General features: G+C 59.7%; 1 protein-coding gene and 1 pseudogene across 1 annotated transcript in view; one reads left to right on the plus strand and one right to left on the minus strand.

Moving 5' to 3' along the window:
• Positions 1-1,757: 1,757 nt before the first annotated feature.
• Positions 1,758-14,742, minus strand: part of DCTN1 (dynactin subunit 1) — a 42,549-nt gene continuing 29,564 nt past the window's right edge. Inside the window, 19 exon segments of the mRNA XM_038744501.1 lie at positions 1,758-1,995; positions 3,310-3,399; positions 3,515-3,594; positions 3,844-4,036; positions 4,207-4,281; positions 4,283-4,341; positions 4,455-4,469; positions 6,142-6,305; positions 6,503-6,645; positions 6,755-6,880; positions 8,182-8,313; positions 8,401-8,562; positions 8,662-8,811; positions 8,893-8,955; positions 10,075-10,143; positions 11,726-11,894; positions 13,176-13,339; positions 13,449-13,601; positions 13,686-13,802. Coding sequence (XP_038600429.1) covers positions 1,858-1,995; positions 3,310-3,399; positions 3,515-3,594; positions 3,844-4,036; positions 4,207-4,281; positions 4,283-4,341; positions 4,455-4,469; positions 6,142-6,305; positions 6,503-6,645; positions 6,755-6,880; positions 8,182-8,313; positions 8,401-8,562; positions 8,662-8,811; positions 8,893-8,955; positions 10,075-10,143; positions 11,726-11,894; positions 13,176-13,339; positions 13,449-13,601; positions 13,686-13,802 — 2,262 coding nt within the window. The 3' untranslated portion in view covers positions 1,758-1,857.
• On the plus strand, positions 11,471-11,511 carry LOC119927468 (annotated as a pseudogene).

Consider the following 14,742-nt stretch of genomic DNA (forward strand, 5'->3'; position numbering starts at 1 on the left):
AGACACACAACGAGAAGCCCCGTGGCCTAGCGGCCTGGGAATCAAAGGACGTGGGTTCGAATCCCCGCTCCACCACTCGTTTATTGCGGGACCTTGGGCAAGTCGTTTGATTTTTCTGTGCCTCGGTTACCTCATCTGTAAATCGGGGATTCTATTTATTTTATTTTGTTAGTATGTTTGGTTTTGTTCTCTGTCTCCCCCTTTTAGAGCGTGAGCCCACTGTTGGGTAGGGACTGTCTCTATATGCTGCCAATTTGTACTTCCCAAGTGCTTAGTACAGTGCTCTGCACATAGTAAGTGCTCAATAAATACGATTGATGATGATGATGATCTTTAATTGCCATCTTCCCTTCCCTCTTCAAACACCGGGGTCTCCCCCATAAAAAGCCTTGCCGGGCCCTTTCTAAACTGTGAGCCCACTGTTGGGTAGGGACTGTCTCTATACGTTGCCGCCTTGTCCTTCCCAAGCGCTCAGTACAGTGCTCTGCACACAGTAAGCGCTCAATAAATACGATTGAATGAATGAATCTAGATATCTGGAGAAGCAGCATGGCTTAGCGGATAGAGCTCGGGCCTAGGAATCAGAAGGACCTGGGTCCCTGCATCCCTGCTGTGTGAGCCTCAGTTCCCGCATCTGTAAAATGGGGATTAAGATTGTGAGCCCCCCTGCGGGACAACCTGATCACCTTGTATCCCCCCGGCGCTCAGAACAGTGCTTCGCACATAGTAAGTGCTTAACAGATGCCATCCTTGTTATTCTAGACTGTGAGGTAACAAGGCTACTGTGTCACCTTGGGTCACTTCACTTCTCTGTGCCTCAGTTCCCTCGTCTGTCAAACGGGGATAATAATTCATTCTTTCATAATAATAATAATAATGGCATTTATTAAGCGCTTACTACGTGCAAAGCACTGTTCTAAGCGCTGGGGGGATACAAGGCGATCAGGTTGCCCCACGGGGGGCTCACAGTCAACCCCCATTTTACAGATGAGGGAACCGAGGCCCAGAGAAGTTAAGTGACTTGCTCAAGGTCACACAGCTGACAATCGGCAGAGCCGGGATTTGAACCCACGACCACAGACTCCAAAGCCCGGGCTCTTTCCACCGAGCCACGCCGCTTCTCTTATGAAGCAGAATTCCTTCCTTCCTTCATTCATTCAATCGTATTAATTGAGCGCTTACTGTGTGCAGAGCACTGTACTAAGCGCTTGGGAAGTACAAGCTGGCAACATCTGGAGACGGTCCCTACCCAACAGCGGGCTCACAGTCTAGAGCAATAATGACGGCATTTGTTAAGCACTTACTCTGCGCGAAGCACCGTTCTGAGCACTGGTGTGGGGGGGGATAGGAGGTGATCCGGTTGGCCCGCGTGGGGCTCACGATCTTCACCCCCCTTTTCCAGATGAGGGAACTGAGGCTCAGAGACGTGCAGTGACTTACCCAAGGTCACGCAGCGGACACGCGGCAGAGCCGGGATTCAAACCCGTGACCTCCGACTCCGAAGCCCGGGCTCCTTCCCCCGAGCCACGCTGCTCCTCGATGGAGAGGGAGCCCCACGTGGGACAGGGACTGGGCCCCCCCGGCGCTTAGGACAGCGCCCGGCCCAATCTCACCGTCACTTCTGCCTCTATTCCGTTCTAACCCCGCCAGACCGAGGCGACCGGGTGGAAATCCCTCCTCCGCTCCCCCCCGTCCCCAAGACCAGGACGACGACGGGGGGCGGGGGGGGACACGAAGCTTTATTAGGGGGTCGGGGACGGAGAGGGCGGCGGCTCCGGGGCCTAGCGCCGCGCCCGGACGGGCCCTGGGGTGGCGGGGAGAGCGGGTGGGCACCGGGGAGGGGGCCGGGGGGCTCCCCTAGGCGACCAGGCGGCCGTGCAGCCGGTACAGCTGGTCCGGGGTCAGGACGAGGTGGTGCCGCCGCTCGTGTCCGGCCGCACAGGGGAAGGTCACTTTGCCCACGTAGACGGCCTCCGCCAGCTGCTCCTCCCGGGCCTGGCCAGAGGGGTGGAAGATCCAGCGATCCGGCCCATCCCTCGCCCTTACTGAGCGCCTACTCGGGGCAGGGCGCTGGACTAAGCGCTCTCCCCCTTTGTCCGCTGTCGGGTAGGGACCGTCTCTATATGTCGCCAATTTGTACTTCCCAAGCGCTCAGTCATCATCATCATCATCATCATCGATCGTATTTATTGAGCGCTTACCATGTGCAGAGCACCGGACTAAGCGCTTGGGAAGTACAAGTTGGCAACATAATCCAGTCCAGTGCTCTGCACACAGTGAGCGCTCAATAAATACGACTGATTGACGAGGATGATGGGAGGGCGGTCGCGTTCCCTGCCCGCCAAGGGCTCAAGGTCCAGCGGGACCGTCCAGAGTCGGCTCACGGCGGGACAGCGTCGGTAGACGACGCCGAGGAACAGAGTTGGTGGGCACGTCCCCTGCTCACGAGGAGCTTACGGTCTAGAGCGGGAGACGTGAATATAAATCGATATTTGCGGAGAAGCGGCGTGGCTCAGTGGAAAGAGCCCGGGTTTGGGAGGCGGAGGTCGTGGGTTCACCTCAAATATCTAAGACAAGGTCTTGAGCTCCTCAGGTGGAGTAATTAACAAGAGGGGTTTCTGCGGGAAGCAGACCCCACCTTTCTCCCCCCAAATATACTCTTTTCAGGCCCTCGGGGAGGAGAAATGAAAGCAGATTCGGGGGCACGAAAGCGGCGCGGCTCAGTGGAAAGAGCCCGGGCTTGGGCGTCGGAGGTCGTGGGTTCTAATCCCGGCCCCGCCAACTGTCAGCTGGGTGACTCTGGGCAAGTCACTTCTCCGGGCCTCAGTAACCTCGTCTGTCAAATGGGGATGAAGTCTGTGAGCCCTACCTTGTATCCCCCGGCGCTTAGAACAGCGCTTCGCCCCTCGTAAGCGCTTAACAGACACCCTCACTATTATTATTAGGTGACGGATATGGACCTAAGTGCTGAGGGAGGGCTGGAGAAAGGGAGCAAATCTGAGCGCGAGGGCGACGCAGAAGGGAGTGGGAGAAGAGGAAATGAGGGCCTGAAGGCTTAGTTCGAGCGCTCAGTACAGCGCTCCGCACACAGCAAGCGCTCCGCAGATACGATTGACGGAATAAAGGAAGGCCTCTTGGAGGAGACGTGCCTTCAATAAGGCTCTGAAGGTGGGGAGAGCGGCTGCCGGGCGCGTGGGAGCCTGCTTAGTACAGTGCTCTGCACACAGTAAGCGCTCACTAAATACGATTGATGATGATGATGACAGGATGTCCCCTGGAGTCCCCCCCCCTCCGCGGCCCGGCACCCACCTTGAGGAAGGCCGTGGAGGGGAAAGTGGCGAAGTCGGTGGGGACGCTGGCTCCCGGGCGCCGAGCGACCGTCTCCTTCATCACGACGTCCTGCGGTGGGGGAGGGAGAGGGGGCGAGGGATGGCCTGGGGATGACCAGGGGAGCCCCGCTCCCCCCGAGCCCACCTCCGGCGCCCGGGGGCCGGGCCCGCGGCCGACGACTGACCTTGAGCTGGTCGACGGCCTCGCCGAGGGAGCGGAGCTGGGCCACGCGTTCCAGGAGCTGGGCCGAGGGGCTCTTGGCCGCTGGAGGTGGGGGGTGACAGGTCAGGGTGGGGCCGGCCCCCTTTATCCAGCGGCGATCGTGGGCCGGGCGCCGGGCCGGGCGCTTGGGGAGACGCCCGCACTCCCTGCCCGTGCCCGTTGTGGGCAGGGAACGCGTCCGCTTTTCGTTCCGCCGTATTCCCCCAAGCGCCCGGCACAACCCACACGACCGCCGGGCGGGTGACGGCAAGGGGAGGGAGGCCCGGGGGGGGGGGGGGGGGGGACGCTCACCGGGCGCGGAGCGGCTGATGTCCACCACGCGGGCGCAGGCGCTGAGGCCCTGCAGGGTGGCCAGGAGCTGGCTGGTCTTGCGGTAGAGCGTCCCCGCTGCCACGTCGCCCGCCAGGCCCTCGCCGGGGGGTAGCGTCAGCCTGGGCACGGTGAGCGGGGGCAGCGCCGACAGGGCCGCCTTCATGTGGGCTCCCTGCGGGGGCGAGGGCGGCTGTGAGCCCACTGTTGGGTAGGGACCGTCTCTATATGTTGCCGATTTGGACTTCCCAAGCGCTGCACACAGTAAGCGCTCAATAAATACGATTGATGAGGAGGAGGAGGAGGAGGAGGGCGGCCCCCCCAGCCCCCCGGGCCCGGCCTCACCTTCAGGGTGCTGTTCTCTCGCTGCAGCTGGCTCAGGGCCAGGCGCAAAGCCGAGATCTGCTGCAGCAGGAGGGGGGGAGTCCCTCACCACGCCGGGACCCCCGTTGCTTCCCCCAGCCTGCCCGAGGCCCCCACCTGCGGGACCGGGGGGACAAAATGGGGGTGCTGGGGTCACGGGACACCGATCCCCACCCCCGTCTCTCCCCCAACCCGCCCACGACGGGGGGCGACGGGCACGGACTTGGTACCTCTCTGCTGTTCCTCTGTGGAGCAGGCGTGAGGAGAGAAGGGAAAGGACGCGTGAGGGCAAGGAAAAGGGGCAGAAGAAACATAAGGTCGGGGGCGGGGGGGGGGGGTGTTTAGGCGCTCACTACGTGCCAAGCACCGTACTAAGCGCTGAGGGGGATACGAGTCCATCGGGTTGGACGCGGTCCCTGCCCCACGTGGGGCTCACAGTCTCCATCCCCGTTTTATTATTACTGTATTTATTACTTTATTTATTTATTATTCTATTTATTATTACTCTATTTATTTTACTTGTACTTATATATTTATTATTCTATTTATTACTACTCTATTTTACTTGTACATATTTTTTTTATTTTGTTAATACGTTTTGTTCTGCTGTCCGTCTATTTTACTTGTACATATTTATTTTATTTTGTTAATACGTTTTGTTCTGCTGTCCGTCTCCCCCTTCTAGACTGTGAGCCCGCTGTTGGGTGGGGACCGGCTCTAGACGTTGCCACCTTGGGCTTCCCAAGCGCTCCGTACAGTGCTCCGCGCACAGTAAGCGCTCAATAAATACGACTGAATGAATGAATGAGGTGATTGAGGCCCAGAAAAGCCAAGTGACTAAATAATAATGATGGTATTCGTTAAGTACTTACTATGTTCCAAGCGCTGGAGTAGTTAATAATAATGACGGCATTTATTAAGCGCTTACTATGTGCAAAGCACTGTTCTAAGCACCGGAGTAGTTAATAATAATGACGGCATTTATTAAGCGCTACTATGTGCAAAGCACTGTTCTAAGCACCGGAGTAGTTCATAATAATGATGGCATTTATCAAGCCCTTACTATGTGCAAAGCACTGTTCTAAACACCGGAGTAGTTCATAATAATGATGGCATTTATCAAGCGCTTACTATGTGCAAAGCACTATTCTAAGCGCTGGGGAGGTTACAAAGTGATCCGGTTGTCCCACGGGGGGCTCCCAGTCTTCCTCCCCATTTTCCAGATGAGGGAACCGAGGCCCAGAGAAGTGAAGCGACTTGCCCCAAGTCGCACAGCCGACGACTGGCGGAGCGGGGATTTGAACCCGTGACCTCTGACTCCAAAACCCGCGCTCTTTCCACTGAGCCACGCCGCTTCTCAAGCAGTTACCAAGGGCTAGTTCCTGGTAACTACACTGCGAGTTACCAAGTAATCAGGTTGGACACGGTCGCGGTCTCACGCGGGGCTCCCGATTTTACTCCCAATTTGACGGATGAGGTAACTGAGGCCCGGGGAAGAAGCGACTCGCCCCGGGTCACTCGGCAGGCGAACGGCGGAGCCGGGATTAGAACCCACGACCCCCTCCACTACGCCACGCTGCTTCTCCGGGCCTCAGTGACCTCATCTGTCAAACGGGGATGAAGACCGTGAGCCCCCCGTGGCGCAACCTGATCACCTTGTAACCTCCCCAGTGCTTCGCACATAGTAAGCGCTTAATAAATGCCATCATTATTATTATTATTATTATTCTCTCGCTGCCCAAGGTCGCGCATGCGGCAGACAAGGGGCGGAGTGGAATTAGAACCCAGGTCCCCTGATTCCCGGGGTCTTTCCACTAAGCCACGATGCTTCTCTACGGGAGCAGGGGGAGGGGGCCCCCCCCGGCGGCCGCCCCCCCCGGCCCCCCGCCCCCCGCCGCCCAGGCCCGGGCCGCTGACCGCCTGCGATGCCCGACACCAGGGTGGCGATGCCAGAGGGGGGGCCCCGCTGGCCGTCGGCGGCGCGCTTGGCCTGGCTGCTCAGCCGCTGCTTCAGCTCCAGCTTCTCGGCCTCCAGCTGGTCGATGTCGGCCTGGAGGGCGTCCATGGTCTCCTCGAACTCCCTGCGTGGGGGGCGACCCGTCAGCGAGGGTCCCCGAGGCCACCCCCGCACCCACGGCGCCCCGGGCAGGGCGGGCCACGGGCCACTCGGGGACCTAGACCGGTGCTCCGCACGCACCGGGCGCTCAATAAATACGACTGGCCGACCGCTCGACTGACTGAGAGCGGCGGTCGGGGGGTCGGAGGGGCCGGGGCTCACTTCTCCTTCTTGCGCAGCAGGGCCTGGGTCTCGTCCAGTCGGGTCTGCACCTTCTCCGTCCGCTCGTCGGCCTCCCTGGCCGCCCCGTCCAGCTTCTTCTCCAGCAGGCTCAGCCGCACGTTGGCCTCGCTCAGCTCCTCACCCTGGGGGCGGCGGAAGGCCCAGGGTGGGCGGACGGAGGCGGCTCCGGGGGCCCGGGTGTCCGCTCTCCCTTCCCCTTCCCCTCGCGCCGCCCCCCCCGCCGCCGCCCACCTTGATCTTGAGGGACTTCTTGAGCTCCTTGATGGCCGTCTCCCGGTCCTCCAGCTTCAGGCCCAGGCCCTCCGCGTCCGTGATCTCTGCCCGCAGGGCGGCCGCCCGCAGCTCGGCCGGAGGGGGCTGCTGGGTCGGAAGAAGCGAGGGGAGGCCGAGGCGAGGGAGGAAGGGAGGGGACGAGGGGAAAGGAGACGAGGGGGGAAGGCGGAGACGAGGGGGGAAGGGGGAGAATAGGAAAAGAGACGAGGGGAGGAGACGAGGGGAGAAGAAGAGGGGGGAAAGAGATGGGAAGAGACGAGGGAGTAGGAGATGTGGGGGGAAGGAGACGGGGTGGAAGGAGGAGATGAGGTGGGAGGGAGGAGAACAGGAAAAGAGATGGGAGGAGACAAGGGGAGAAGAAGACGGGGGAAAGAAATGGGAAGAGAAGAGAGAGTAGGAGATGGGGGGAAGGAGGCGGGGGGGAAAGAGGAGAATAGGAAAAGAGACGAGGGGAGGAGACGAGGGGAGAAGAAGAGGGGGGAAAGAGATGGGAAGAGACGAGGGAGTAGGAGATGTGGGGGGAAGGAGACGAGGTGGAAGGAGGAGACGAGGTGGGACGGAGGAGAATAGGAAAAGAGATGGGAGGAGACAAGGGGAGAAGAAGACGGGGGAAAGAAATGGGAAGAGACGAGGGAGTAGGAGATGTGGGGAAGGAGGCGGGGGGAAGGAGGAGACGAGGAGGGAGGGAGGAGAATAGGAAAAGAGATGACGGAAGGAGATGAAGGGAGAAGAAGATGGAAAGAGATGGGAAGAGATGGGAAAAGGAGATGGGGGAAGGAGATGGGGGAAGGAGACGGGGGAAAGGAGACGGGGGGAAAGGAGACGGGGGGAAAGGAGACGGGGGGAAAGGAGACGGGGGAAAGGAGACAGGGGAAAGGAGACGGGGAGAAAGGAGACGGGGGAAAGGGGACGGGGGGAAAGGGGACGGGGGGAAAGGACATGGGGGAAAAGGAGAGGGGGGAAAGGAGAGGGGGGAAGGAGACAGGGGGAAAGGAGATGGGGGAAAGGAGGCGAGGGAAGGAGACAGGGGAAAGGAGACAGAGGAAAGGAGACGGAGGAAAGGAGACGGGGGGGAGGAGACGGGGGAAAGTAGAAGAGGGGAGAAGGAGACAAGGGGAGAAGGAGACGATGGGAGGAGACAGGGAGGAGAAGGAGATGAGGGGGGAGAAGGAGACGGGAGAGAATGAGACGAGGAGGGAGAACGAGACAGGGGAGGAGGAGACGAGAGGAGAGAAGGAGACGAGTGGGGAGAAAGAGACAAACGGGGAAGAAAGAGAAAAAGTGTGTGAGTTGCCAGGGTGGGTGCGAGATGGGACGGCAACTGTACCCACCCCTTCCCCCCACCCCCTCGTCACGCTCCCCGCCCCTGCCACCCCCACACCCACCTTTCCGGGGGCGCGGTCGGCATCGTAGTCTCCCTCCTGCATGGCGGTGGCCATCCGGTTCATGGTGGCCATCAGCGTGCCGCAGGACTGGCGCAAGCATTCGTAGGGGCTGGCCCCCGGCACCCCGTAGATCTGAGGGGAGGGAGGCGGGGTCAAGGCGACCCCGGACGGCGCCCCTGGCCCCCGGCCCCGGCCGAGACCCCCGCCCCGGGTGCCCACCTGCTCCCCGGCCGTGCGGGCCAGCTCCTCCAACGTGGCGGCCGGAAGCCCCTCGGTCTCGGCCAGCGGGGCGATCAGCTGGGCTCCCGCCGCGGCCACCTCCTGCAGCAGCGCCACTGCCCACGTCAGGTGCTTGCGGCACTCCAGCAGGCTGTCCGCCACCTGGGGGGACCCGAGCAGGGGGCGCGTGGGGCCGGGGGGCGCCGGGGGAGGGGTGGGCCCCCGGCGCCGCCCCCCGCTCCCCTCCGCCCTCCCGCTGACCTGCGGGCCGAAGCCCAGGGCCGAGGGGATGCCGGGGGCGTCGGTGCCGGGCATCCGGCGGCGGATCTTCTTGCAGAACTGGCGGATGTCGCCGCAGGACGTGTCCAGGTCCCGGAGCAGGATGGCCAGGTCCGAGGCCTCCTGCCCGCCCTGCGGGTACGCGGACGGTGGGACGGAGGGAGCGGGGGGGGGGGGCCGGGGGCACTGCGGGACGCCCGGGCGCGGTCTCACCTGCAGGAAGGAGCGCAGGCGGCCCACCTCCACGCCCATGCAGTCCAAGGCACTCTGGGTGAACTGGAGGGGAGCGGGGGGGAGGGAGGGATGGACAGGACAAGAGTGACGGTCCGCCCAATCCCAGGAAATCCTGGGTCCCGGGACTCGGATCCGGGGATGCGGCCCCCAGGGGAGTCAGCTACCTAGGACGGGGCCGGCCGGCCTGGTCCTCCCCCTTCTCATTCATTCATTCATTCCATCTTATTTTTTTTTTAACTCTATTTATTTATTTTACTTGTCCATATCTATTCTATTTATTTTATTTTGTTAGTACGTTTGGTTTTGTTCTCTGTCTCCCCCTTTTAGACTGTGAGCCCGCTGTTGGGTAGGGACCGTCTCTAGATGTTGCCAACTTGTACTTCTCAAGTGCTTAGTCCAGCGCTCTGCACACAGCAGGCGCTCAATAAATACGATTGATGATGATGATGATGATTTATTGCACGCTTACTGTGTGCAGAGCGCTGTACTAAGCGCTTGGGAAGTCCAAGTCGGCAACATCTAGAGACGGTCCCGACCTAACAGCGGGCTCCCAGTCTAGAAGGGGGAGACAGACAACAAAACAAGACATGGAGACAGGACGCCCCACTCCTGCGGCCCCAGGACGCCCCTATTACGCTCTGGCTTGGGCCACCCCAACCTGTCTACTGCCGCCACCCTGCTCCTCCGACCCCTTTCTCTACACTCACCTCCACCCCCGCCCCACTGTCTTTCCCTCCCCTGCTTCTCCTCCGCCTCAGTTTACAACATTCGCTGTGCCCGGTTCTTTGACCGTCACCTGCAGCTCGAGGGTGAGATAGCTGACACAACGCCTCGTGAACTGCCGCTGATTTTGTCCCTATATTTTGTTTTTACGGCATTTACTGGACACTTGCCGCGTGCCGGGCACTGTCCCAAGCGCTGGGGCGGATATAAGCGAATCAGGGTTGGACACGGTCCGTGTCCCGCTTGAGGCTCGCGGCCTTGATCTCCGTTTTCCAGGCGAGGGAACCGAGGCCCGGAGAAGTGAAGCGACTCGGCCGGGGTCACGGGGCAGGCGGGTGGCGGAGCCGGGATGAGAAGCCGGGTCCTTCCGATCCCCCCGCCCGGGCTCGATCCCGCCGGGTCCCCGGCTGTCCCGTGGGAGCGGAGGGAAGGGCTCACCTTAATGTGATCGGCCAGTTGCGTGGTACAGTCCTCGGCTTCCTCCGAGAGATGGATGCTGTACAGGTGCTGGAGGGGAGGAAAAGGACGGGGAGGACGGCAGAGAGGAAAAAGGGACGGGGAGACATCGACCCCTCCTCCGAGGGACGGACTCCCGACTCCCGCCCGGGCCGGGAGCCCACCCGGGCCGAGCCGCCGAGGAGCGGTGTGGCCTAGCGGGTGGAGCCCGGGCCTGGGTTCTAGTCCCGGCTAGAACTTGGGGTGAACCCGGGCAGGTCACTTCCCTCCTCTGGGCCTCGGTTCCCTTGCGGAAAACGGGGGTGAAGACCGTGAGCCCCGCGTGGGACGTGGACCGTGTCCAACCCCACTCGCCCCAGGGCTTAGTACAGTGCCTGGCCCACAATACGCGCTTAGTGGACACTACGGTTGGTAATTTTTCTTAATGATGGTATTTGTTAAGCACTTACTACGTGCAAAGCACCGTTCTAAGCGCTGGGGAGGATACAAGGCGATCAGATTGTCCCACAGGGGGACTCACAGTCTTCATCCCCATTTTACAGATGAGGCAACTGAGGCTCAGAGAAGTGAAGTGACTTGCCCAAGGTCACACAGCAGACATGTGGCGGAGCCGGAATTCGAACCCATGACCTCTGACTCCAAAGCCCGGGCTCTTTCCGCTGAGCCACGCTGCTTCTCACAACGGCATTTGCTGAGCGCTCCCAATGTGCCGGGCGCTACCCGAAGCACCGGGGCGGATGCGAGGTTGGACGCAGTCCCCGTCCCACACGGGGCTCGCAGTCTTCATTCCCGATTTTCCCCACGACCGAGAGGAGCGACGCGACCACAACCCCACCCAGCAGACAAGAGGCGGTGCCGGGATTAGAAGCCGGGTCCGTCTGGCTCCCAGGCCTGTGCTCTAACCACGAGGCTACACCGCTTCTCCAGCTCTTTTATCATCATCATCATCAATCGTATTTATTGAGCGCTTACTGTGTGCAGAGCACTGGACTAAGCGCTCGGGAAGTCCAAGTTGGCAACATATAGAGACGGTCCCTACCCAACAGTGGGCTCACAGTCTAAAAGGGGGAGACAGAGAACAAAACCAAACATACTAACAGAATAAAATAAATAGAATAGATATGGACAAGTAAAATAAATAAATAGAGTAACAAACATATATACATGTGCTGTGGGGAAGGGAAGGAGGTAGGATGGGGGGGATGGAGAGGGGGACGAGGGGGAGAGGAAGGAAGGGGCTCAGTCTGGGAAGGCCTCCTGGAGGAGGTGAGCTCTCAGTAGGGCCTTGAAGGGAGGAAGAGAGCGAGCTTGGCGGATGGGCAGAGGGAGGGCATTCCGGGCCCGGGGGATGACGTGGTTCGGGGGTCGACGGCGGGACATTTGTCTAGTAGGTTTTCCGGCTTTGGCTGGGAAGCCCTTCATTCTTTTAGACTGTGAGCCCGCTGTTGGGTAGGGACCGTCTCTATACGTTGCCAACTCGGACTTCCCAAGCGCTTAGTCCAGTGCTCTGCGCACAGTAAGCGCTCAATCAATACGATTGACGATGATGATGATGAAGCAGCAAACTCCTCGCTCCTCGAGTCCACCCCTCTAAGAGCCCGCCGCCTGCGGCCCCGGCCCCGCGGCCCCTGACCTGGTAGTACTTGATGGCCTTGGTCAGCGGCTCCACGTTGACCGTCTCGTCCAGCTGGTCCTTGTGCAGCAGCTCGATGAGGAAGTCCAGGGATCGCTCGTGGGCGCTCATCTCGGGGTACAGCCCCCCGACCTTCCTGTACACGTCCACGGTACACTGCCCCAGCGCCCTGGACGGGGAAGGGAGGCGGCGGGGAAGCGGCCACGCACCCCGGGGGGGAACGGAGAGGAACAGGAGGAAGAGTAATAATAACAACGATGGCGTCTGTGAAGCGCTTACTACGTGCAAATCACAGTTCTGAGCGCTCTTCCTCCCTTCAAGGCCCTACTGAGAGCTCACTTCCTCCAGGAGGCCTTCCCAGACTGAGCCCCCCCTCAATCAATCGTATTCATTCATTCATTCAATCGTATTTATTGAGCGCACTGGACTAAGCGCTTGGGAAGTCCAAGTTGGCAACATCTAGAGACGGTCCCTACCCGACAGCGGGCTCACAGTCTAGAAGGGGGAGACGGAGAATAACACAAAACATATTCACAGAATAAAATGAATAGAATAATCCTAGTATTTAAGCGCTTACTCTGTGCCAAGCACTGTCCTAAGCGCCGGGGGAGATACCAGGGAGTTGGGTTGATCATTCATTCATTCATTCAATCGTATTTATTGAGCGCTTACTGTGTGCAGAGCACTGTATTTATTGAGCGCTTACTGTGTGCAGAGCACTGTATTTATTGAGCGCTTACTGTGTGCAGAGCACTGTACTAAGCCCTCCTTCCTCCCCCCCTCCACCCCCCTGCCTTACCTCCTTCCCTTCCCCACAGCACCTGTATATATGGATATATGTTTGTACATATTTATTACTCTGCTTATTTATTTTACTCGTACATATCTATTCCATTGATTTTATTTTGTTAATATGTTTGGTTTTGTTCTCTGTCCCCCCGCTTCTAGACTGTGAGCCCGCCGCCGGGTAGGGACCGTCTCTATATATTGCCAACTTGGACTTCCCAAGCGCTTAGTCCAGTGCTCTGCACGCAGTAGGCGCTCAGTAAACACGACTGATTGATTGATTACAAGGTAATCAGGTTGTCCCACGGGGGGGCTCACAGTTTCCATCCCCGTTTTACAGAGGAGGGAACTGAGGCCGAGAGGAGTTAGGTGACTCGCCCGAAGTCACACAGCCGACTCCAAAGCCCGGGCTCTTTCCACCGAGCCACGCTGCCTCTCCTGAGCGCTTATCACAGTGTTTCGCACGTACTATACGGCAGTACGGCCGAATGACCGAAGGAGGAGGGGGAGACTGTGAGCCCACTGTTGGGTAGGGACTGTCTCTACGTGTTGCCAATCTGTACTTCCCAAGCGCTTAGTACAGTGCTCTGCACATAGTAAGCGCTCAATAAATACGACTGATTGATCGACTGATTGAGGCGGGGAGGGAGGGAGAGGAACTCACTGGTCGTAGCGGTGCAGGGTGGCTTGCAGGAGGCTGAGGGAGTAGACGAGGCCCGCCGCGAAGCTCAGCTGCTCTCCCGCCGCCCCTCGCAGTCCCGTGCGGCGGCCCGAGCAGCCTTCGCTCAGCTCGAACTTCTCTTGCGCCTGCTTGCTGATCAGCTCCGCCTGGCCGGGGAGGGGTGGGGGGCACGGGCGGGTGAGCCCCCGGCTCGGGGGGCGCGGGGAGGGGGGCATAAAAAGGAGTCCGTGAGGGGCCCGGGGGGGAGCGGGGCACCTTGCAGACGAGGCGCGGGACGAGGAGCAGGACCAGCAGGCAGTCGTGATCGCCGCCGCGTCGCAGGAAGCTGTCGGGCATGAAGGCCGTGAGGAGGGCCACGTGTCGGTTGGCCTGGGCCACCTCCATCTGCCGCAGCTCCATCTCGATGGCCTGGGGGGAGCAGAGCGGGGGAGAGGAGAGAATTACGGGGGGGCGGCACCCCAAGGCGCCCTCGCGGGACCCCGGCCCCCTCACCTTGGCGTGAGCCTTGGTCTCCGCGAACTTGATCTTGAAGTCGAAGGTCTCCAGCGGCAGCTGCTGCTGCCGCTCCACGGAGGCCTCCTGCTGATTCGTCAGTTCCCGGTTCATCTCCTGGAAGCGGGGGGGGACGGGGCGGGGCGTGAGGGGGCGGATACCCCCCCCCCCCCCAAGCGCTCGGTACAGTGCTCCGCGCACAGTAAGCGCTCAGTAAATCATCCATCGTATTCATTGAGCGCTCACTGTGTGCGGAGCACTGGACTGAGCGCTTGGGAAGTCCAAGTTGGCAACATGGAGAGACGGTCCCTACCCGACAGTGGGCTCACAGTCTAAAAGATCGAATAAATAAATCATCATCATCATCATCATCATCATCAATCGTATTTATTGAGCGCTTACTCTGTGCAGAGCACTGTACTAAGCGCTTGGGAAGTACAAATTGGCAACATATAGAGACAGTCCCTACCCAACAGTGGGCTCACATAATACGATCGAATGAACCAACGAATGACCCCCAAGACCTCCCGCTCCGTACCCGACGGTCCGCCGCCCTCCAAATCCCTCCCCGAAGATCGCATCTCCTCCGAGAGGCCTTCCCTGACTGAGCTCTCGCTCCTCCCAGCTGACCTCCCCTCGCCGTCGACCCGGCTGTGTGCCCCTTAATAATAATAATAATAATAATAGTAATGGTATCTGTTAAGCACTTACTATGTGCCAAGCACTGTTCTAAGCGCTGGAATAGTAATGATCATCATCATCATCATCAATCGCATTTATTGAGCGCTTACTGTGTGCAGAGCACTGGACTGAGCGCTTGGGAAGTCCAAGCTGGCAACATATAGAGACGGTCCCTACCCGACAGTGGGCTCACAGTCTAAAAGATCAAATAAATAAATAAATACGATCGAATGAACCAACGAATGACCCCCAAGACCTCCCGCTCCGTACCCGACGGTCCACCGCCCTCCAAATCCCTCCCCGAAGATCGCATCTCCTCCGAGAGGCCTTCCCTGACTGAGCTCTCGCTTCTCCCAGCTGCCCTCCCCTCGCCGTC

The sequence above is a fragment of the Tachyglossus aculeatus genome, chromosome 4 (genome assembly GCF_015852505.1).
Source record: "Tachyglossus aculeatus isolate mTacAcu1 chromosome 4, mTacAcu1.pri, whole genome shotgun sequence".
Lineage (NCBI taxonomy): Eukaryota > Metazoa > Chordata > Mammalia > Monotremata > Tachyglossidae > Tachyglossus > Tachyglossus aculeatus.